The sequence below is a fragment of the Caretta caretta genome, chromosome 5, assembly GCF_965140235.1.
Source record: "Caretta caretta isolate rCarCar2 chromosome 5, rCarCar1.hap1, whole genome shotgun sequence".
NCBI lineage: Eukaryota > Metazoa > Chordata > Testudines > Cheloniidae > Caretta > Caretta caretta.
In genome coordinates, this window is record NC_134210.1 from 127,124,712 (window position 1) to 127,149,604 (window position 24,893).

Sequence of the window (24,893 nt, forward strand, 5' to 3'; positions counted from 1 at the left end):
AGACTTTCACCAGAAGAATGTCATTACTTTTAGAGTTAGTTTTAATAGTTATAGCTTTGCCCTTTAGAGTTTCTAGTTATGGGTAGTATCTCATGGGAAGTTCTCATTCAGGTCACTTGTCATCTGAAAATCATGTTTGGAGGGCTAAGTCTGCAATGAAAGTTTTAATAAGCAAAGCCATCAGATGAAAGCACCAACACACACAAGGAGCCTATGCATCAAGTGCAGAAAAATGCAACACCTGCCATTGATTTCTACAATTAAGCTCCTTAGTTTGCTGCCACACTAGCTAACACTACAAAAGCGGTCCCATGAGGAGATGCAAAATATATACAAACCAAAAAGGAAATATAGTGAAGGAATATGGGAAACAGCTGGTTAAAGTCATATTACATATGATACCTTGGAACAAATAGTTATGGGAAGTCAACTATTTAAAGCTGAGTGCATCAGCAAAAACCTTCACTTTCTGGTGGAAGTGAGAAGGTTTCAACGGATGTCAAATCATACAATTCTATGTGCAGGCTCCTTCAAACTGCCAGAAGTAAGGAAGAGTTTGCTTCCACGTTTCTGTATGCTGCAGCCTTAGTTGCTGCCATTGTGTAGTAATGTCATGGCCCACATCTTTTAAAGAGAACCTGCATTTGTTTTCTCCAGGGGGCATTTCCTGCTATGCTACCTTCAGTTTAGCTAGTGGCATATGCTGTGCTACTCAGGGCAGGTCTACACGGCTAGTGCAGACTCTGCCAATGGGAGAGAGCTCTCCTGTTGGTATAATTACTCCACCTCCTCGAGTGTGGTAGCGTGTCTCCTGGCGACATACTGCTGTCTACACTAGTGCTTAGATTTTGGGGGGACGGTGGGAGAGAAGGCGGCGGCAGCTTTTCTCCACCCCTGAGCGACTTCAGTTATATTGAAGTAAGCACTAGTGTAGACCTGCCTTAGCTTTGCGGTAAGTCAGATGCTTATATTGCTTTTTGTAGTAAAAGGGGCGGAAATAGCACCCCTCGTGGTCCAAGATCAAATATTTAAGATCCATGATCAATTCTCCCTTCAAGTCAAATTCCAGTTTTACAAAGTGTGAACAACCTTTAGCATTACATGGTAGTGTCAGGTTTAGTATTTAAACTAAAAATAAAGTCAACCCAGAACAGCATTTCCTCCAACCCTCTGCTGAACCTGTTTAGCTCCAAGCTTTAGGGAACACCCCCCACCCCCAATGAAATACAAGTCTCACAACAATCTACATATTTAATTTCTAATCCAGAGTGACTGGACAGGAGATGGTTTTCAATATATCCTTTTGTGTATTGCAGAAAACTCATTGGAAGGCCTCGTTTTGTTATGTACCACTCCAACAAAATGGCAAGCAATAAAGTCAGCTATCAGTCCTCAGCTGGAAGGCCATTATAAAAAGGAACGATCGTGTTTTGTCTGGAGACAAATGGCTTTTGGCCAGTGGTCAAGGATATTGCCAAGATCAGATTTTTCATTACTGTTGAAAGCCAAAGTGTAGCTTTCAGCTATATGACCAGATGTGCCACTGATGATTACTATAAAGACCTTATCAGACACCTGTTAACAGCAGCCAAGAATACAGTAGCCAGACTCTGTAATTGAAATTATGTCCCATTACTCCATGAATAGCTGAACAGCGCCTGATGGACAAAGGAGAAATTCACTCCATTATAGAAATGCTTCTATAGGTCACTGAAAAAAACTATTTCCAGCTGTCATTCCAGGCAGGATTTAGTTAAGTCATTCTTTTGGAAAACCTGTGTACTTCAAGCTGCTTGTCATAACAGTTGATTATGTTCAAGCCACTAACACCACAGCCAAAACACAAACTCTAAATTAAGAAGTCCTGCCAGCTTAGTTTCACGGACAGTAGGTCAGCTCCCTATGCTGAAATGGCTGATCAACAGATCTTCAGATGGTACATTGTAGGGCACTTACTGTGCAGAGGTACTGAGCAGTTAAGTGTATCCCCAGTGTATCATAGTGGGACTAATGTGCTGTGTTACAGAAGAGATATTTGAGGTATCTGGCTCATCTCTGATGGATTGCTCTTATTGTTAATGGTGGTGTTTTGCCAAGTCTACTTTTAAATATCCCAATGAGGCTTCCATAACTTATCCTGGCAAAAAGTCTCCAGGGTAATAGATGTGGTCAGGAAGGTTGCCTTCTCAGGTCCATCCATTCCCTTACCTCATCCTAACAAATCCTACATTTGAAATTTATACCTTTTAGTGACAAACTTATGGCCACCTATAACCATGCTAACCACATTATACATATTTAACTCCATTATTCTTCACGATACCTGCTCTCAAGCCTGTTTGTAGCTGACCTTCTCATTTGTCAATGCAGTTTTAATAAGGGATGCCCAGAATATAATATTTGAGGAACAGCTGCACCCCAATTGTATAGAAAGACTGCCTCTTGTTTTTTGCTCTTGACATGATGCCTCCTCATGTGCAGCCCCAACAATCTGGAAATGTTTTCCTAATAGTAAATTTTATATTCGAATAGATACATGTTTTACCCTGGAGTTTATATTTCTGCTGTCTCAAACTGGGAATTTAGTGGTTTTCAATTTACAGTAAGTCAAAAAGTGACTGACCTGGTCACAGATATGGTATGTACATAGGTTTAGCAATTGAGAATTGGGAATTACAGAACAGGCCCAGAGACTTAAAGCAGAGCACAAGACTGGGATTGTCCTTTTGAGGAGTTTTTAAATATATGAAATATGTAGCTGTAGGACTGACTGCTCATGAAGAGTTCACGCGAATTGTGTTTCAGAAGCGCAGGTTTAACCTTTAAGGAGTCAAGTACACAACTCTTTGGAATCTGCAGTTTCAAATGGCAGTAACAAGTGATCAGGAAGTAGCACTTAAAATACACTTTGTTTGGTGGACACAGAAGTTACACACAAGATTGGCCATCATCAATAGGGCCCCTACAAAATGGGCCATGAATTTGGGTCAATTTCACAGTCATAGGATTTTAAAAGTTGTAAATTTCATGATTTCAGCTATTTAAAACTGAAATTTCAGGGTGTTGTAACTGTAGGGGGTCCTGACCCAAAAAGAAGCTAGGGGGGCGTTGCAGTACTGCTATCTTTACTTCTGTGCAGCTTCTGGCGGCGGTGCTGCCTTCTGAGCTGGAGAGCAGCAGCTGCTGGCCGGGAGCCCAGCTCTGAAGGCAGAGCCGCCGCCAGCAGCAGCACAGAAGGATGACATCGTAGGCTTTTGCCTCCCTTACTTCTGCACTACTGTCTGTGGAGCTGGGCCCTCAGTCAGCAGTCACCGCTCTCCAGCTGCCGAGCTCTGAAGGCAGCAGTGCAGAAGTAAGGATGGCATGGTATTGCCGCCTGTAGCGGGGTGTTTACCTGCTCCTGCCCTGTGGGGCTTGAGAGCCAGGGCTGAGGGCAAGAGAAGCTAGACGGATTGGGGAAATGGGCCATGCCCCAATCAGGCAGAAGCTGGGCCTATAAAGGGGCTGCTAGGCTGAAGCTTAGCCAGAGTGTCTCTCTGCATTCAGAGAGGGAAGGGTCTGGCTGCAGGGACCTGAGGGAATACCTAGATTGGAGCAGGGCTGAGGGGGAAAAAGGCCTTGGGAGCAGGCGAGCTCTGGCCTGGAAACCCCCAGGCTGTGAGGCCTAGATTAGGGCTGATTAGGTACTGGGGTTGCAAGGAGGCAGCCGGTCCAGACCCCCTTGCCTGTGATGAGTGGCTGATACCCTGCAGTCTGCCCTGGGGAGCGGGGCTAAGCGATGACTGGCAGTAGCCAAGACTGAGGTGAGGTGGGGTAGTGGGTGGGGTTCCCTAGGGAGGGGAGACCCTCAGGGATTGTTGGGGTTTACTGCCAGGGGCAGCACCCCAGTGGGAGGAGGCACCGGGTCCTGGGAGAGACTGGGGCTGGCGGTAAGGCAGATCACCAGACAGCAGGGGGTGCTCCAGAGGCTGATGAGCCAATTCCCAAGGACAACCAGCAGGAGGCGCCACTGGGTGAGTCTGGCTCTATTACACCACTCTTCTGTGCTGCTGCTGGTGGAGTGCCACCTTCAGAGATGGGTACCTGGCCAACAGCCACCACTCTCCGGCCACCCAGCTCAGAAGGCAGCACAGAAGTAAGAGGGGTCATGGCATTGCCATTATAAAATAACTTTATGACCCCCTGCAACTCCCTTTTGGTGAGGGCCCCCAATTTGAGAGAGGCTGGTTTCCCCTGTGAAATTTGTATAGTATAGGGTAAAAGCATGCAAAAGACCAGATTTCATGGGGGAGACCCGATTTCACAGTCTGTGATGCATTTTTCATGGCTGTGAATTTGCTAGGGCCCTAATTATCAGAATACAAGCTGTCAAACGCCAAGTTAAATTGAATATAGCCTTTTATCACCCTTTATACAAGGTCCTGGACAGCTGCCTGAAGATGAAGTCCATCAGATCAATAAAGATTCAATCTAAGTTTAAATAGTCAAACTCCACGCCAGCTTTAGACATTTAAATCTAAGGGCCATTTGTAACAGTTTATTTCAACTACTGAAATAGAACATAGTGTGGTGGTGGTGGTTTCTTGGGACACACCCATGAAGGGCTTCACTAGTTATCACTGCATTCTTTGAATTGCTCTTAAATACAGAAAAGCACCAGTCTAGTCTTTGGGTGGGTGCAACTGCCCACTTGCTCATGGCATTCCCCATAGGGCTGTAGTACACAGTGCCCAAACACTGAACTAGTGCCCTCCATTTTTAGGTCAGGAAGAAATTTATAAATCTAACTGTGTACCAAGAGAAATTTAAGCAGAAACTTCTGTTCTTTATAAAGCTAGGAAGTGACTAGATAAGAGTTTTCAGTGACAGCCTTAGCTTATTTCAGTCCACGAAAATGCAGTTGAAAGTACATGTCCTTCTATATATGTTTCATGTTATGAGACCAGAGCAATTTAGATTTTATACAGTCCCTTTTAAATGGCATCTTATTTTTCAAGGCAGTGCAAAAGCAAACACTGCATTAACATGGTTCACTACTGAGGCCTACAACTTACCTTCAGTTCTCTGGATGGTGTGATGCTAGTGTGTTCCACTGCTAGAGAGGGAAGACATAGACGGACAGGCTTACCATGAGCCTTCTTGGATTGAAGCAAGAGGTAGGTTGCTGATATTTGATCGTATTTCCACTAAAACCAAGAGGAATTTGTCAGAATGCTACTATTCAAGAGAGTCATGTTAAAACACTGCTTTAAGTTACACCTGTTCTCTTGCACAAAGGACAATCTACCTGTTATGGACTCTTCAGATCTATGATCACACCACTGTAATTCCATAGACTTCAATGGAGTTGTACTGGTGTGGAGGAAATCAGAATCAGGTTGTGCTTGTTATTACTCTGCCACCCTTCCTGCAAGCAAGTTGGAAATGTGGTCTAGAGATTACAGCAGAGGCTAGAGAGAGTGAAACCCCTGCCCAGTTGAAATCAATGGCAAGACTCCCAGTGAATTCGATGGGGCCAGGGTTTCAGCCAGAACGTCTTGATTCTTTTCCAGTTGTCACTGGAATGTAGGACCTCAGGCAAATGGAGTTGTCAGTTTCCCCATCTGGAAGATAAGTATGTCCTTGCCAGCCTCCCAGGATGGGGTGTGAGATTAGGCTTACTTTAGGTTCATTAAATCCTTTTAAAAGGATTTAAGGAGCGCTATGTCAGTGCATCATTTGTGTATCCTGGATGAACAGAGCTACTTATCTTAATAGCCAGAGAACCATGATGTAATCTCTGAAGTTAGTTCCAGAGCTGTAGAGCAGGAGTAAGTATAGATGTGTTAGCCAGCAGTTCTCATTCCCCCAGATGTGGGTCATACTAGCTGCACACTATGCAATTTCCAATCAAGAAGTTGGTTTCTACAACTGCCTGGAGAACTGCCTTTCCTTCTGAAAGAGCTATTTCAGCATACCACTAGATGCAGTGACATTACATATGAATTTGGGTTCTCAAGTTTGCCAAGTAGCTAAGTTAGTTATTTTCACTATTCAATAGCTTAGCATACAGTATTTACTGTCTAGTCTAACTATTAAATCTTATAGAAATTAGGAGTATCAGAACCATTATACTCCTATGTGGAATTCAGCTAGGAAACTTCCAACAAAAATGCACAGTAGCCATAAATACAATCCAGATTTTCATGTTGTTTGTACTAATGAATGGAATAGCTACATTATTCCACCACTTTTCCCATTTTATTTTCAAACACCAAGACATTGCTTCTCTACTTCCTATTCAGCATTGCATTTGAGATTTCTTCTGTTTAGATAGTATTCTAAAGTTGTTCTCCAAGAAATTATTGAATGATTTCTGAAACAATCATCCCAGGACATAGAGTCACAGCTAGTAAAGAACCACTGTAACTTTCTCTTGATCTTCAAGGGATTCCAAATAGGACACTAGGATCATGGTTAAAAATTTGATGTCAAAGTTTAGGAAACACCAGGGAATGATGCATGAGGGAAAAGAGGGGAAAAATAAAAAAAAAATTACAAAATTTAATGTCCTAACTACAGCTGAGCTTACAATTAAAATAAATAGATAAAATAAAAAAATTAAAATACTCTAAAATAACTGTCTTGTGTAGCCCATAGAGCTAGCTTTAGCATTTATTTTATTTAGCAGTAACTCAAGGAACCTACAGGCCTGTATGCCGAAGCCAGTGTCTTACAGGAGTTAGATAAGACTTGAGGCCTATGAACTTTGGCACCAATAAATGGCTCAATGCTCATCCAAGTTTCGGGGAACTGGGAATAGACCATTTAAGAGGAAAGTTTGTACATAACACCAGGCAACTAAGGGAGTATGAGCGAAACACCAGCATTTGGATATTTTAGGATAGAAACATCTGCACACCACAAGAGTAGCATTGCAACGAACTGACATAGTATATTAATGATCCCAATTTATTATCATCTTAACCTATAGGAAAGGGCACCCTGATATTAGTATGGTGAGAAAATACAAATGAAGAGGGGAGAAACCCCTACTGAATATGCATTAGGCATAGTGGCATCTGCGTAACATAAACATATAAAAGTTGTATCTTAGCCTGTGTGCAGGGAGAGAAGAGAGACTGACCGACCCTTGGGAGGTGCCAGGAGGATGGCCACTGGTGAGGAGGACGACAATGGCTAACATTTCAGGTTGTTCTGCAAGGGATGTTGTAAGTATGGATATTCAGATGTACATTCGGTATTATCTCTATCTACCTATCTATCTGGGTTAGAGTGTTTGACTTATAATGTATTAATAAATTATAAATAGTACAGAAGAGTTCGTAAAGAGTGTTTCAACAGTGCACATCAGGGTTCACAACTCAACAGTAATTTTAATAATCTGCCTGTTCTTGCGACAAGAACCTGCGAAACCTGAGTGATAATTGGGAATTCTTAAGTAATCAATATGCAATCCATAGATCAGATTACACTGGACAGCTTTAAGTTTCATACTTGAATCAATGAGTATTGGAGTCAGTTGTTAATATGTCAAAGTTTAAAAGTTATTTGGGTTACTTACCTCTGAAATTAACTTAGTCATACTTTGCCTGCTGCATTTATGGAACACTGAAAGCTCTATTATGCAGTCATCATCAAGATGCCCAAGCTGCAAGAACAAGTTGGTAATGTGAAAGCTTCAGACTGTGGAAATCTTCTAGATCAGCCTTTGACTGGGATGTTCCCATGAAGCCAGATGGCTCTTGGCTTCATAGCCCAAGATCTCCAGACAGGACTATTGCGATCATCTGGCCTGACATCCTGTCTAACAGGCCAGAGAACTTCCCCAAAATAATTCCTAGAGCAGATCTTTTAGAAAAGCATCCAACCTTGATTTTTAAAAACCACCAGTGATCGACAATCCACTTAGTAAATAATAGGAGTACTTGTGGCACCTTAGAGACTAACCAATTTATTTGAGCATGAGCTTTCGTGTAGCTCATGAAAGCTCATGCTCAAATAAATTGGTTAGTCTCTAAGGTGCCACAAGTACTCCTTTTCTTTTTGCGAATACAGACTAACACGGCTGTTACTCTGAAACTTGGTAAATAATAGTCACTGCTAAAGAGACATGATTTTGTTGGAGATAAAAATTGGTGCACTTCAATTCCTCCCCTACTTAAAAAGGAACAAAAAATTATTAAAGCGTGCAGCTGTACAATGCTTGCAGTTATGAGTTAACACTGATGTTGCATGTACAGTAAAGAAGCTCTTTGCATAGAGAAACAATGACACCCAATGGCCAAATGTGGGTACTGGCTGTACATACTTGAATATTTTCCCTCCTGTTTATCACCTACACCTAATCTTCACTAGATTTTCATTTTTGTGCTGGCTTAACTTCTCTGGCTAGTGCAGTGTTTGGTAACGGGGATATAATTTTAGAGTTTTCAATAAAAAGTCACTTAAGACTATCCCAAACAAGAGATTACAGGAAAATTAATAAAATTGCATAACAGCACTACACAAGTCACTCCATACCCTAGGTCTGAATGGTTCTGCAGCACCCAGGTACCTGATTTTCAAAAAAACCTATACCTTACTGCATACAACTATCCATTTGCATCACAAGTACTCGGAGTCTAACTGGCCAGTTAGATATGAAAATACCCACCAGGTCCTTTAAAAAAAAAAAAAACACACAACCCACCACTTAACTAGATTGCAAAGGCTGTAGCTAGCACACTGAGGTCTTTCCCCTTCATAGGGATTAAGAAGTTTACAGGGAGTGTCATCTTGGACATGCATTCTGAGAAGAGAATCTTGAAGAATTCATCAGCAGCTACTTGCTGAATGAAGTAACCAGTCATCTTTAGATCGGCCCCTTAGAAGGATGAAGGTTTTAAGCCTTCATACTGTCGCCATACACCATCCATTCAGGCACAAATTCAGGAAGAAGTTATGCCCCAGTCACAATGTGGTATAGTAATCCTCTAGTTAGTGTACTCACTGGGTATTTGCTTTGCCACTGAACAGCATAGGAGTAATCCTGCATGAGCCAGGGGTGATTCAATAGATGTTTAACTGCAATTCGCTTCTTTGGATCCACCTAATGGGCAGTGAGAATCTAGTCAGTCAATGTTTTCATAAAGTGGATACCACAGTTACTATTCAGAGAAATAAGAGGCTAGTAAGATTAATCCTTTGCCTAGAATATTGGATTTAACATATTTCAAGTAGAAATTGGCAAGATATTTTAGATTCAATTTCTTTCCCCAGAAACATAAGGCCAGTTAAGGAAACCTACATTAACAGTAGCTGAAGGGATGAATGACACTGTCACCATGGTTAACAGTAGTGCAGCTAATTTGTGTTTTATAAATCTAGCTTGCTATAAAAGCACACTTAGGCAGTAAGTTTATACAGTAAGGTTACAATCTCCTGAATACAAGTTAGATGCTGAAAGACAACTTTGAGGTTAGCAACATAATAGCTGCACCATGGTATGCAGAGTGCTTAAGGCGATGTTCTATGAGCACAGCCCTTTCAGCAGAGGGACCGGTTAAATTTTCTTGAAAAGTTTCTTAAATAAGATGTATTTTAGACTTTTGGGGGTCAATATTTCAATACTATTTTGAGTAGTGGAACAGTACTGTAAAAAGCGTGGTCTGGCTAGAGCAAGGGTGGGCAAGCTTTTTGGCCCGAGGGCTACATTGGGGTTGCAAAACTATACGGAGGGCCGGGCAGGGAACGCTTTGCCTCCCCAATCTGCCCCCTCCCACTTCCCGCCCCCTGACTTCCCCCCTCAGAACTCCCAACCCATCCAACTCCCCCTGCTCCTTGTCCCCTGACCACCCCCTCCCAGGATCCCCTGTCCCCGACTGCCCCCTCCAAAACCCCCAACCCATCCAACTCCACCCACTCTGTGACAGCCCCCCCAGAACCCCTGACCCATCCAATCCCCCCTGCTCCCCCAGGAGCCCTTGCTCCCTTACCATGCCAGAGCCAGCCACGCCACTGCGTTGCCCAGCAAGAGCAGTGGGACAGAGTGATGGTGGCGTGGTGCACTCAGATTGCGGTCGGGGGGAGAAAAAGGAGAAGGGGTGGGGGGGAAGACAACGACAGCAGGGGGGAGGGCTGGGAGCGAGCCTCCCCAGCCGGAGCTCAGGGACCGGGCAGGACAGTCCTGTGGGCTGGATGTGGCCAGCGGGCATAGTTTGCCCGCCTCTGGGCGGGAGGCGATTGCTTTACCTGCAGCATCTGGTGGAGAAGCAGTATACTGCTAGCAGAAAGCCACTTTGGAACCTCATATTTTCCTCTCTGTATTTAAAAAAAGTTTGAGTGAACTTTGGCCAAGTAGTACAAATAACTTCATTAAATTGCTTGGATGTCTTACGGGCATTTATCTTCAGTCTGAAAACCCATAATAGAATGTGGAGCTAGAGGAACTGCCATTTTCAGCATATTTAGACTAACTTGACAAAAAGGGGTCATCATTCCCATTACTTTCACTGAAGACAAATGTGACTAGATTTTAAGTTAAAATAGATTCGTGCTAGGTTAGTCCCGTGGAAAGAAGGCTGAACTTCCAGGAACACAATTAAACGAGATAGCAGGTAAATTAGATGAGAGAAACACAACCATCAGCTTTGCCACATATTTGCCTCCGCAGCCCTTATTCATTCCATTTTGTTGGACCAATTGTGGCATTCGGTCTTAAGAGTGCAAGTGCTTAGAACAGGAACTGTGGTTCTATAGCACCTAGCACAATGAGGCACTAAGCATAGAATCAGAAATGTAGGCCTGGAAAGGTCCTTGAGATATCAAGTCTAGTCCCCTGCGCAGAGTCTGGACCAAGTAAACCTAGACCATCCTTCACAAGGGTTTGTCCAACCTGTTCTTAAAAGCCTCCAATGATAGGGATTAAAAAAAACTTTCCCTTGCAAGCCTGTTTCAGAGCTTAACTACCCTGAGAGCTAGAAAGTTTTTCCTAATATCCAACTTAAATCTCCTTTGCTGCAGATTAAGCCCATTAATACTTATCCTAGCATCGATAGGACATGGAAAACAATCGATCATAATCTTCATTACAACAGCCCTTAAATGTAAGTCTTCATACATCAGGTCCGCCCCCTCAGTCTCTTCTCAAGACTAAACATGCCCAGTTTAGCCTTTCCTCATATAAGGTTTACAAAAACTGACCTATCATTTTTGCTGCTCTCCTCTGGACTATCCAATACGCCCAACATCTTTTCTAAAAGAGTGGTGCCCAGAATTGGACACAGTACCTTGGCTGAGGCCTCACCAGTGCCTAATAGGGCAGGAGAATTATCTCCGATGCCTTGCATTCAACACTCCTGTTAATACATCCCAGAATATTAGCCTTTTTTGCAACTACATCATATGTTTGACTCATTCAGTTACTGATCCACCACAACTCCCAGATCCTTCTTAGCAGTACCACCATCTAGCCAGTTATTCCCATTTTATAGTTGCTTGATTTTTCCCTCTCAAGTGTAGTACTTGCACTTGTTTTTCATTAAGCTCTGGGTGCTACTGTAATTTGTACTTAAAAACAGTATGAAGGTTTAAATCAACTTCTAGACAAAGTATTAAAATTCATCTGGCTTTAACATTCTGTGCTTTTATAGTAGGATTGGTTTATAGTAGGATTGGTTGTTACACCAAAAGGTGAGCAGCCTTGCATTTAGCCGCTTTCCATTTATTTATATTTCTAATGCTGGACATGAGCCGTAGAGGTTGGCACTCACTAACTAGAAAAACTGCAAAGGATTTTTAAAAACCTAGAGTATGTGCGTTTCTTTTAATCTAATGATTCATTGTTCATGTAGCACATCTGACTAGTACATCAACACTAATAATTGCTTCCAAATTTTAGGAAAGGCAAACTGAAATTGTTACAAAGGCATCACATACACTAAATGAAACCAACACGAAGTCAGTAAAGAATCATTGTGAAATGTGATTTAACTACCAAGCTGGAATGAAATGCACTAAGTCTTGTGAGAGTTTCATTTCTGCAGACAGCTGTTTCAATTACAGTCTGGGTAATATACAGAGATACATTTCTTTAACCCCAGTGGTTTCACATTAGAAATCTAAAAATTCTAATTGCTTTTATTTTCAGTCAGGACTAATGAATTTAGAAATTACTGTTTGATAGCTGTTATAAAGCAATTCAACAGTAGAAGTAATCCAAGGTGAAACCTATATATAGTTTTATATATTCCAAGGAGAGCTGTAATATATGGGTTTGGCTCTTAAATACAGCTTTGGCATATGAACAGCGATGAAGTAAAAAAAAACCCTCAATTTATTAGTAGTCATGCTAGAAACAGTTAAGCATTTTTGTAAATATAGCCAGTGAATGCACAATATAATCAGAGGGAAGTTTGCCTCTTATTGAGGAGCTGTCAATTTTTATTTGATTTTCAATCAAAGCAGGAAGCATTTAGTCAAATGTTATTCCCAAGTGAGGAACCGTAGAGCATTCTAGGCAAAGAAACATACTGCATGCAAGCGATACAACACCCTAATTAGATTCAACCAGCAGACTACTATACTGTGACACGGAACATTAGTCCTGAGCTGAGATTACAGTAAATTTCAAAATCTATAATGTGGGAAATTAAATTCCACAACAATGCATAGAAGTCCTAATTTGAATCAATTTTCCAATTTGTAAATAAATCAAAAATTGAAACTGGAATTCAGAGTGGTAGAAACAAGCCTACATTGGTGGATCTTTTAATTAGGAAGGTTGTATCTTGTTTCTTGTCCTCAAACATAAGTTCTTAAAGCATGTTCATCTGAATGCATTTAGACAGGTTTAGGTGGCCAATGTTCTGTGAATTCAGATCAGTCAACTCTAGTGCCAGAGCATATGGCATAACGATGAAAGTACTATGCAAGATTCAACTCAGACTCTTGTGTTGAGTCCTTTGTATGGGTTATAGCCTAGCCATCTATATGTTTTCTAAACTCTGATTTAAAGCATTTATCTACACTCTGGGCCATACCAGAACATGTACCTTCAACAGAAGGTGTGAAAGTGAGTACTTGTTTTTAAAGCTATTGGAGAAAGTACACGCCAGAGCCTCTAGGTCCAGGAACATTTACGGAACAATCCTCATCAAGTATTGCCTGCATTAGCACTCCCAACTAAAATTCCTCAGTTTACTAATATTAGGGCTCCATGTTGGTCACAGAGTCCGTCACTTTCCATGCCCCCCCCCTCTGACTGCCATGACAAAGAAAGGGACCTTCTGGGATGCTTCAAGCCAAATTCCTGCATCCAAGCAGCATGTTTGACTGATAAATTAAGCAGGAGCACATAGGAAGGGACCACATACTAGCAGCACTTCCTGACTTGCCAGATTTACTCCACTTTACCTGGTATAGAAATTTAGTCTAGCTGGTTCATGGTTTCCTTCTCACCCCTCTCCATTTTGAGGAGAAAAGTAATAGCAATAGGTTGGTACCACATCCTTATACTACAGCTCATTTTGGATTTGAAAAAAGTTTACTCATGGATAAGTTTCTCTAACTGAGTGCATAAAAGCATAAAAGTAAACAGCACAAAAGCAAAGACCATGAAACTATTAAACACGTGACAATAGCAATACATTCGATCACCAGAGAACAATAGGCCAAGAAGCATGACATCTTGCCTATTTGCTATGCAAAGGGTCTTCACTTACGCTTGATAGTCTGGATTTCATAAGGCACTACGTACCATTATCTTTCTGTAGAGAGCCATGACATTCTCATCATCAAACGGGAGAAATCCACATAGCAGAGCATACAAGAGAACCCCCATGCTCCATATATCTGCCTAGAAGGAACAAACCAACACCAGGAAGGGTCAAGTAAAAGTGAGTAGAGGTTAAAAGATCTGGCAGCTCAACATTTTCCAAGGATATGTACAACTGCTTAATGAGAAACAATGTTCTATCCATTCTCAATACAGGCACCACACATCACTGAAGTAATTTTGTTACTACATCAAAGGATATTGGAGCTAAAGGATGTTGTCCAAAGAAGAGCACTCAGAAGTGGCTAGTTTAGCTTTCCCTGATTCAACTTTGGAGTAACTGCTACTCATCAGAGCACTGCTAAAGCCAGATCCTCTTCCCAGATCTTCAAGTGCAGCCAGATTTGTTTGATTTCTATAGGGAGAGAAATTGCTACATTGTGTCTGGACATGGAAAGTTGTGTGTGTGTGTCTCTGCTCTGCCAGGACCACAACCTTCTCCACATCTTGTGCCTGCAGGGAATCCAGTGTCACTGGCCCCCATGACCAAGTAGGGAGCACTCTGTGGCCCCACCATCCTGGGAGGGAATGGAGCTGTGACATGGCCATGGGGCCAGTGACATGAAATCCCTGCAGGCATAAGGTATGTATGGGGAGGCTGTGCACATGCCCACTATCGTTACGGATGGATTTTTTTGGTTGATTTCAGTGTCAGCCGAAATAGAGGTTTACTGGGCTCTATCAATTTAAATCAAATCCACCAAGTCTAGGTATAGAGCACCAGAGCAAGCACTCCCCACTCTGGCCTGAAAGGAAACGCTAAGCAGAAACAGGGAAATGTGAAAGGAGTTTGAACTGGTGGAGAGCAAAAGTCCCACAAGCAGGAGCAACTAGTGACAAGCAAGATATAGGCCAAGACACTGGTGCAAAGAGATAGGAGAGCAAGGAGGAGTTTGACACTGATGTCTAGGAGGACTGAAAGTGAAGAAACTTTGGGATAAGGCTGATGTGTCAGAGCAGCAATTCAGGAAGTTTGAAGACACCTTGATAGATCGGTTAGGTACAAGATGCGTGTTAGAAAAGGAGGTTACAGCAGGTTACAGCTATCTAGCCTAGCTTTGATCTTCTGTTTCCACAGCAGGGATGGAAAAAAGGGAAGCTTTAACGTGAGGGAACGAGGCAAAGACCAGTAGGCCTTAGAAAGGGAACAAACTGTGGTATTCTCTTCAGAGGAGTAGCTCTAATGTGTTCTGTTTAACTTAACACAAATTCCAAGAAGAGAAGTCTGAGACAATAGCAGAGGAGACTGAACAGAGGGAAGAGGAAAGCTTGGGAGTTATTAGTGTAGAGGCAATTCCAGAAGTGGATGAGCTCATGAAGAGGCTCAGTGTTGGAGGGAGCTCAGGATGTTGCTCTGCAGGACACAACCAAGAAGACATTGAAGGAGCAGTCTAAGGAGAACTAGTCAAGAAGAACAGTGAGAAGTGTGCTAAAGATGGTGTGTTATGTGCTACTTTAGCACGAATCCACCACTATCCCGGTTAAGCAAGACTCCTGCAGTAAAGACTTGCAGGGGCAATTACATAAGGAAGTAGACTTTAAAGCCAAGTCTAGTTATGCTAGTGTTTACATATGTAAAGTTCAAAGCATATTTAAGACACTCTGTATCAAGGACAGACATTGCATTAAATACCTCTGAGCCAATGTAAGCTTTGCCCTGAATTAACTCTGGTGCTGCATAAGCTGGGCTCCCACAACATGTGTTCAGCTGGTAATCCAGGCCACCCTACAGCAGAACAATTGAACAGACACATTAGACTTGAATTGGAAATTTAACTATTTAGTTTTAACTATACCGTGGCACAAGATTATGGGCCTCACTCTCCACTGTGAGGTGTCTTGTGTGATTATATATACCAGTGCTAAGCAGAAATGCTCTGGCTAAGCCATCAACTATGCTGGAAATCTAGGTGCAGCTCTGGTAGTTCCTGTATTACCATGGGCAGGTCACTTATTCTATTTCTCAGCTGCTCATCTCCCCATCTAGAGAGTGAAATTAATGTTCTTTTATGGGACCAGTTACACCTACACAGAATTTGTCAGATAGCTCTCACACCTTCTTTAAAAGACACACAACAGTGGGAAACCAGTCCATATCTATAGTGTTGACACATTAAAGCAAGCGGTGTTTGACAGGGATGTGTTCTGGACAGCAGGACTGAAGTGACATTCCAATACCTAATCAGTGATCGGCCCTCTTCTGTACTTTTAATCAGTTCGTAAATTAGAACATCTTACTGGTCCACTAAACCACAGAGTTCTAGGCAACAGCAAACCCTCTGCTTTGATTTTACATTGAATTCTACCCAGGGGATTGCTTCCTGTTACCATCCATCTCAGTCTAGCCTGCTCAAGGTTTAGATTACTAAATGTAGAAGTCTAAAGGTAACACCACAGCTTTAAATCTGAGAAGTTTTGAGATAAGGTTTGGAAGTCAGACCTCTGCATGCCACCTGTACAGACAATTGTCTCCTGGTCCACAACCCCCTAGATAAATACCTTTGGAACACCCATACCCATATCTAGTTCTAGTAGGCATATCCAGTCAATTATTTGTATTTTAATTATTAGCACTTTGAGATCCTGATATCTGTTGGGGCCTCTGTGTGCTAAGTGCAATATTAACAGTTGGACTTTGCCTTGAGGAACTTACAACAGATAACAAAGGGTGGAAGAGAAAAATAGACAAAACAACTCAAGATCACACAGTAGTTCAAGCTGGAAGTAGAATCCCACCCACTGCCCATCAACACTCTTTACAATGAGTAGTTGGAATTCAAGTAACTGAAGTGTTGGCTGGAGACTTGAGTGCTATTAAACACCCTTTAAACGTCTGAAGTATTTGGATGCACTACTATGTAGTTTAAATAATTTACTTTTGCACACTCACCTTTGGCTTTGCACAGAGACCAAAGTCTATCAGCTTCAAGTTATGCTCTGCATCAATCAGTAAGTTCTCCTGAAGAAAAGGAGAGTGGTGGTAATGAGAGCACTTTACAGGATAACCCAGCCACAGGATGATTTAGTTTTCCCTCAGATCTTCTAGCCATCGATCAGTGCTGTCCACCATCCTTTCCTAGTCCTGATCACCATCCTTTTGGCCATAGGCCCATCTCTTCTAATGGCTACAAGCAATGCTCAGCCTCTTCCCCAGATGATGGTATCTTTTGAGACCAATATTCCACACATTGTGCAGTAAGCTGTCATGCACTGAAATTCCTCCCCTAGGGATTTCATCCTCTTCAAAATGTTCTAATCAGTCCATAAATACAAAACTGCTTCCTACAACGAGTGCATGCTGAAGGAGTGGGTTTCCTAATAAGTCTTAGGGTGAGAACAGCAGGATGTTTCCCACCACACCCCTCTTAATGTCACCAATTAGGAGATCTGAAAAAGAACATGGCACTTGTGATGCTGAGTTGAATACAGTGACATGGAGGGGCAACAAAGGTATGATTTGCTATTAGAAGTGGAATATGGAGGAAAGAGAAGGACAGACTGACTGTAACTAGCTTGAAGTCTGGAGTTGAGTACAAAGTGTTCCCTTGTTCATTGTAAGTAAGCTTTCTACCTTCTGATGTTGATCTTTGGTGATCCCCTTCTGAAACAGCATTTACAGGCTCCAAAGGGAGCCATATATAACTATGGCGCACCTATTGGCCGAGAGAGTAGAACTGGGCTAGGAAAAAAAACATACCTTGGAAAAAAAAGGAAGCTAAAGACACAGAAGAAATAAAAACAAAACCTTCAGTCCTTATAGAGTAGCTTACTTTGGAGGAGAGGTTTAGCAGCTAAAGAAGATTCCATCCCATTTGAAAGGGTACTGGATAAGTACTAAAAGCAGTAGTCAGATTTTTAGAAACAAATCAAACTTACTGGTTTGAGATCCCTGTGGGCATACCCCTGACTGTGCACATAAGCAATTGCTGAAACAATCTGACGGAAAAATATACGAGCTTCCTCTTCTGAAAGGCGATCCTTGGAGATTATATAATCAAACAGCTCTCCTCCAGGACAATACTGCAATGAGACAGGAAAATGGTATTTGAGACAAAAATTGTGATCTACTAAGTAACCTTACACTTGTAATACATTGTAAAGAATATGTCCTGGCCCGCCTTGTCTAGTACACAGTCATTTTAGTTCTAATGCAGTAGTGCCCAAAGGTCCCCCAATCAGTACTAGGTGCTGTACTAAAGAGGAAGACCTGACCCCTGTCTGAAAGGGCGAACAGATTTTTAGTAATAACAGCAGCATCACATGCAGTAGAAAGGTGGCAGAATTTGGTTATGCAATAACTACATCTAAGCAGGTGTACTTCTTGGCCATATTTTTAAAAAGTGAAAGTATGAGTGAATATTGACTCATTGTGAGCATTGCTGGAGTGAAGTTTTAGGAGCAACTTGAATGAGGGAAGGATTAGTGATTGAACAAACCACAGTAAAGAGCACTTTGACTGGGGGCAGTATGAAAATAGAAACTCTTTGAGAAATTAATAGAGCAGTGAGTTTGGCATCAATGGCAGGATGGACTAGGATTATGCAGATGCTTTTCTTGTGAGGTCAGGGGGAGGCATATAGATGTTAGATAGGCTGGAGGGATGCTGTCATCTTAGATTGCCTGCTAGGTTCTTATTTCACTTTATGGCTCTCTTGCTCAAGAGCAGAGCCACAATTTCAGGCTGCACGCACTGCAAGTGACTATTTGAATCCTTCCAAACATACTGATTTAAATTTTGAGAGGCTTTTGAGGGAATCTATAAAACAAGTTTTGAAAGTAACCTATTTTAAACTGGTGTCCCTTTTACAATGTCTGCCCTATTTAGTCATCTGTACTGAGGGATTGCTGGGGACTCAAAGATGAGCTTTTTAGCCATCTCATACATAAAGATTGAATTAGTAACATTAGATTCACAGTATTAATGCTTCTGGAATATCTAACCTCCAAGACCATGAATATCTTCTTGGATGTCTCTATCACATGGTATAATCTGCAAATATGTTGGTGACTCAAGTTCTTCATTGCATCAATTTCTGTTTTAACACGAGGTAAATCATCCTAAGAGACGAAAGCCAGTTATACAGTTGCTAAATATGGCTATTTCTAAATCCTATGCAGTGCTCCTACCATTAATACTACTGCAATTAAGGACATGTTCAAGTGTATATAATTAAGGTCAACCAAGTATAAGGTTTGGTATAACTTATAAGAGTTCAGAATTTGGTACACAGGTCAGAGACACACAAGTTTAATGCAATTGTTACAATGAAAAAGTTTTACTTTTTCCCTGCAAAAGTTGTCAAGAAATTGTTTGGTCCTAAATTGGAGCAACTTTTCACAGTTTAAAATAATGTAATGAGTGTCTCAATGTCAGTGACACCAAAAATGAGCATTTGGGGAAGTTAATAACGTTCTTGCAAGTTCTGCTGGTTTTAGAAAGAGACTTTAGAAGAGTGGCTAACAGTTCTACACATGACAAACATTTCACATGAGTGAAAGTGGAGGATGTCTCCCATTACAAAACTGAACTTCAAGCAGCATGCTACTTAGACTTACCCCCAAAGCCAATTTGTCCATGATTTTGATTGCAACTTTTTCACCAGTAAGGAGCTGGCGACCTAGCTTAACCTTGGCAAAGCCACCTGAATTTAGAAGAGAGGCAGTAAGAATCCAAGATAAACATTAATTTTCTCCTCAATAATCCTTTAATAAAGTCACACGACAGGAGCAAGTCTTACAGTTTAAAGAAAGCTTTTTACAGCTAAAAGTACTAAAGAGAATTACTTCTGGATTAAAAATCTCAGAATTTTATTCAGCAAAATTAGCATGTGAAATCTGATCTCTAGACTAGTTGCTACCATAGCAATCTGGTTTTGATCTGGATGGGAAGCGGAAACAAAGTAAAATAGCAAAAACTTAGTCTTAAGAGAGATAAGAAAGTGTACCTGTCCCAATGGTTTCATATAATTCATAGTACTTGAGAATTTCCTCATAGTCATCTACACCCATGTTGAGATAGGCAAAGTTTAGCAGTACTTCTGAAATCCTGGCAATGACATAGGAGAACACGATCAATTATGTTTTAAGATCTCTACCTAAGAAACTCTACTATATTAACAAAATATAGTCAAAATGTGATCTTGAAACTTAACATTCACTGAAGATACAATCTACTTGAAAATCTGCTTCAATAGCAAGTTTCTGTATGCCTAGAACATGCTGAAGTTAGAGTCTAACTGCAAACTCAATAGAGTACATTTCCACACTATCATATCAAATGTCAGTACCCAAGAGACTATTACTTCTGCCATCTAACCAAGTTACAAGCTAAAGTGCTCACCGGCTCCCATTTGTGGCTTTCCTTTCATCTCATTAACGGCACTGACACTTGACCTCCCACATCAAGACTGTAATTGATACTACTGAACATTTTAATTTATTCGGAATAAGAAAATTTGGCTGGTGTTTACTGATTACTGTAAATTAGAACTTCTGCACTTACTCTGTAGCCCAGTGAAAAGCTTCAGATTTCAACCCCGTGCAGAGGTCAGCACTCCAGTTTCATAACTGCATTGCATAGTGTACAAACAGCAGCATTGCTGTAACAGTGCCAGCTTCCCCTTCCTTATCGGGCTAGTCTGATTGGAGCGAAGAATATTGTAACAGGTACTATGCCAGGCCAGTCACCATAGTTATGCCCATCACAATAGGATCATAATAGCACACATACCTAGGTCACAAAACCCACAATTTACAGCAGCCCTAGAGACACAGGCCTTGTCTAGTCTAGGCCAGGGAATAGGTCATGACCCAAGCTAAGGCTATGATTTAGTCACAGAGGTCACGGAATCCATGACTTCCAGCGACCACCATGACTTCAGCAGTGAGGAGCTGCAGGGTCCCCCCAGCCTGCCACTCCCAGCTGCCACAGAGGAACCCCCGCTGCCACAGGGGGAGGGGTACCCCACAGCTCCCAGCTGACACAGGAGCCAGGGCACCCCACAGCTCCTTGACCCCACAGGTAGCAGGGGATCTCCAGATCTGCAGGGGTATCCTGCAGCAGGCAGCTTCTAGCCCCTGAGCAGCTGCCACCCTTCAGGCAGTGTGGGGATCCACAAAGCCCCATTTTGTCCTGGATATTTTTGGTAAAAGTCACAGACAGGTCACAGATTCTGTTAATTTTTCTTGTTTGCCTGTGACTTTTACTAAAAATATCCATGACAAAATCTTGTCAGCTATGGGTAAGGCTAACAGGTTGGCAACTGCACCATTACACTTGACATAAACCGGTGTTAACACAGGAGCTAGTCAGGGTCAAAGCTGGCTCCATCAGCCTAGGATTATATCCACACTACACGTTTTACTCAGCGTTAATGGCTTGCCAGGTAACTCAAGTTAGCTATCACATTTATATAGGTTCATCTGATCACGCCACACACATTTGTTCCAGGACACAGGGTTTGTGGTTTACCATAGACTAAGCTCCAGAATAAACATTTGGGCAGCATCCAGACTAGCCTTTGTACATCTATTGCTACCATGAATTCACTGGCAATCAATTAACTCCAGATAAAACCTCTCTGCAGTGTCACCAACTCTTAGGATTTTATCCCAACCTGCATGCTAGTTGGTGGCTTTGCTCCAAGCTCCAGCTCCTGGAGTCCAGTGATGACAGGAGCCTCAGCTTACATTTAAGCGTTTGTGCCACCACAGAGATTAAGATTTATTTAAGCATAAGCTTTCGTGAGCTACAGCTCACTCCGATGAAGCTCACGAAAGCTCACGCTCAAATAAATGTGTTAGTCTCTAAGGTGCCACAAGTCCTCCTTCTCTTTTTGCGGATACAGACTGACACGGCTGCTACTCTGAAGCATTTGAGCGTTTCTAGCCCTTGTGGAGAGGAGCCCTAAAGGCTCGGGCACCGGTTATCACCGCCAGAGCCCAAACCGCTGCCAGGCTCCTGCCCGGGGATTTCTGAGCATTTGGGGTTGGCAGTGACACAGCCCCCAGCCCACGAGGCGGCCCCGAGGGCCGTCCACCCCAGCAGCCAGGGGCCTCGAGGAACGGAGGCTACAGCGCACCCCCAGCCCGGGGCCGGCTGACGGGAGGAGCCCGGGCGGGCAGCGATAGGAGGGGCCCAGGGAGCGTCGGCGGGGCCGCAGGGGGGCCGGCGGGAAGAGCGAGCCGGGCAGGACGACAGGGGCGGCAGCGGAGCGTTGGGAGGGGCCTCGGCAACTAAGCGGGGGGGGGGGGGGGGCGCACTGACGCCCCCGATCCCAGCTTAGCTTATTTTATTGTATTTTATCCCGCCCCGCCGAACCCCGCTCACCTGCCCGGCGGGAGGGGTCTCTAGGCAACGCGGAGCTCCCGAGGTCGAAAACAACGAGCGCGAGCCACGGCGGCTACTCCTGTTTCCAACGTTTAAATTTCCCTACCAACCCAGCTTCTTCCGGCCGCGGCGGCCAGCCGACCAATCGGATCGAAGCGGCGTCCCGGAAGGGGCGGGATGTGTCGGGGAGTCACATGGAAGGAGGGTCAACGGTGGCGGTGTGGGCTGAGCTGGACGCCATGTTGGGAGTGGCTTTTACCCTGCCGCCTCAGTCCTGGCTAGAGTTGCCTTAGGGGCTGCGCGGGGCCTGGCCTGCTGGGCCCCATCCCTGTGGTTGATTCAGACGCGCGTGCCCTGAGGGCGTGGCAGGGCCCAGGGACCAGGGCCGTTATTTGCTTCCCCCATCCCAGGGATCTCACAGGGAGGACTAGGGTTTCCAAATTCCTACTTGCACAAAATGGGACACCCTAGCCCCGCCCCCTGACGTGCCCTCATAGGCCACTCCCCTGCCCCGCCCCTTTTCCGAGGCCCCGCCCCCGCTCACTCTCCCCAACCTCCCTCACTCCCTCATTTTCACTGCGCTGGCTCAGGGTTGGGATGTGAGAGGGGCTGCAGGCTCTAACAAAGGGTGTGGCTCGGGGGGGGGGTCCAGAAATGAGGGGTTTGGGGTGTGGGAGGGGGCTCTGGGCTGGGGCAGGGGGTTGTGGTGCAGGGGGGGTGAGGGCTCCAGCATGGAGTGCAGGCTCTGGGGTGGGGCCAGATATGTGGGGTTTGGGGTGCAGAAGGTGGCTCTGGGCTGGGGTAGGGGGTTGGGATGCAAGAGGGGGTGAGGGCTCCAGCTTAGGGTGCAGGCTCCAGGGGGGGCCCAGAAATGAGGAGTTCAGCGTGTGGGAGGGGGCTCTGGGCTGGGGTAGGTGGAGGGGCAGTGAGGGCTCTGGGCTAGGGGTGCAGGCTCTGGGGTGGGGCCAGAGATGAAGGGTTTGGGGTGCAGGAGGGGGCTCCAGGCTGGGGAGTGGAGCCAAAGAGTTTGGAGTATGGGAGGGGGCTCTGGGCTGAGGCAGGGAGTTGGGGTGGAGGGGGGGTGAGGGCTCTTGCAGGGGGGTGCAGGCTGTGGGGCTTCCAAAGGAAACTGATGTTCTTTGGTCTTGGGCAGTCTAATGTGGTCATGACTGTCCCCTATCTGGTTGGGATTTGAGCTTCATGTTTTGCTGTGCTAACCCATTTAGGAGCAGTCAAGGTGTTTTCTTTGGGTTAGGACTGGCACAGGCTGCTTCTTCCAAAAATGACTCACTTCGATTCTGCTTAACCGAAACTCTCAGTTCCCTGCTGGGATGCTGTTTTGTTTCCTCCTGGTTTGATGATGTTTGGTGGCCACATTTCCAGCAACAAGTCCATTTATTTTGTTTTCTGGTGCTTTCATGTAGTCTTCTTAGGGTGAAATTTTGTGGGCACATTAATCTTGAATCTGGCACCTGCAAGAGAAGCAGCATATGCTAGAGGATAAAGTACCTGACTGGGAGTCAGGAGATTCGAATTCTATTCGCAGTTCTGCTGTGGACCTTCTATGTGATATTTGTGCAAATCAGTTCCCCTCCTCCCACCTTTTTCTGCTTAGACTGAAAAGACTGGTGTCCGTTCTCAGTGGGAGTACAGCACTTTTGAAAATCTGGTCCTAAGTTACTTGCCGGGTTTACGCAACAGATCAGTAGATGAGGGAATGGATCTCCTAACTCCCAGTGTAGTGCCCTATACACTAGGCAATCCAGGGAGATTCATTAATCATAGTAGGGCACCAGTGAGCATCTGGCAGTGTGCTTACTCCTTGGCTGCCTTCTGTCCATTGCGTGGCAACAGAAAGGGCTTTTGGAAATCTGCCATTAACGTCTCTGTGTTTCAGTTTCCCTATCTGTGAAATTGAGTTAATGATCTTTTCCCTCACACTGTGTCTTCCTGTCAGTTTACATTTCAGTCTGCTCATGCTAGGGATTGTCTCTGTACTGTATTTTTGTGTAGTGTCTAGCACAACGGGGCGTCAGTCTCAACTGGGGCCTCTAGGTACTCCTAATAATCTGAGCAGTATCAGCCATATTTTGGCTGTGCTTTGTAGCTGTATGGCTGTAGGATGCTGGGGCTTGCAGATGTAGTCAGACTTTGCTGTCATATTTATCTGTCATGTAATTCAAATATGATTTTCCAAGAGTCCTGAAATATACAAACATATTTAAAATCTCACAAACATATCTGAATACCTGGCAAGCCTATGAAGTCTCTTTTACCTCAGATTTCAGTTGTTGCCTTGACTCCTTGGAATCCTGCCCCTACTTATTGAGGTCTGGGCTCCACAGCCCATCTAGATCCCTACTAGGCCCTTCTAGTGAGACATAATGATCAAGGTATTCCATGTTGAAAGGCAGTATTGTGGTAGTAATTGACCTTAGTGTAACAATATACCTTGTGATTTATCTGAGTTTAAGCATACCAAATTTTTCCCTTACACTTTAATCCTTTTTGGGTAGCCAAATATGTTACATAGACTGTTTGGAATGAGTATAACTAAATAAATGACAGGTTTCAGAGTAGCAGCCGTGTTAGTCTGTATTCACAAAAAGAATCTGGGATCTGGGTCTAAGTCACCTAGCACATGCTTTACTCCTACTGCCTGTCTCTAACTATTCTCAGGCTGTGACAGTCCTCCTACCCACCTGTCTGTCAGGCTCTGGCTTTTGGTCACCCCTCTACATTAACTCA

At 43.7% G+C, this 24,893-nt stretch overlaps 1 protein-coding gene across 2 annotated transcripts in view; it reads right to left on the minus strand.

The window, feature by feature from the left end:
- MELK (maternal embryonic leucine zipper kinase) overlaps positions 1-22,440 on the minus strand; it is a 38,537-nt gene extending 16,097 nt beyond the window's left edge. The window contains exons 1-12 of one of the 2 annotated variants that reach the window (XM_048850004.2): positions 22,146-22,440; positions 19,762-19,862; positions 19,373-19,458; positions 18,758-18,874; positions 17,693-17,836; positions 16,707-16,775; positions 15,450-15,542; positions 13,739-13,837; positions 10,234-10,302; positions 8,993-9,091; positions 7,565-7,651; positions 5,055-5,186 (exon numbers count right to left, since the gene is read on the minus strand). In XM_048850004.2, the coding sequence (XP_048705961.1) occupies positions 5,055-5,186; positions 7,565-7,651; positions 8,993-9,091; positions 10,234-10,302; positions 13,739-13,837; positions 15,450-15,542; positions 16,707-16,775; positions 17,693-17,836; positions 18,758-18,874; positions 19,373-19,458; positions 19,762-19,825 (1,059 nt within the window). In that variant the 5' untranslated portion in view covers positions 19,826-19,862; positions 22,146-22,440. Of the gene's footprint in view, positions 1-5,054; positions 5,187-7,564; positions 7,652-8,992; positions 9,092-10,233; positions 10,303-13,738; positions 13,838-15,449; positions 15,543-16,706; positions 16,776-17,692; positions 17,837-18,757; positions 18,875-19,372; positions 19,459-19,761; positions 19,863-20,318; positions 20,400-22,145 lie in introns of those variants that run through there. The other variant, XM_075128882.1, reaches the window with a different exon arrangement.
- Between the last annotated feature and the right edge of the window lie 2,453 nt (positions 22,441-24,893).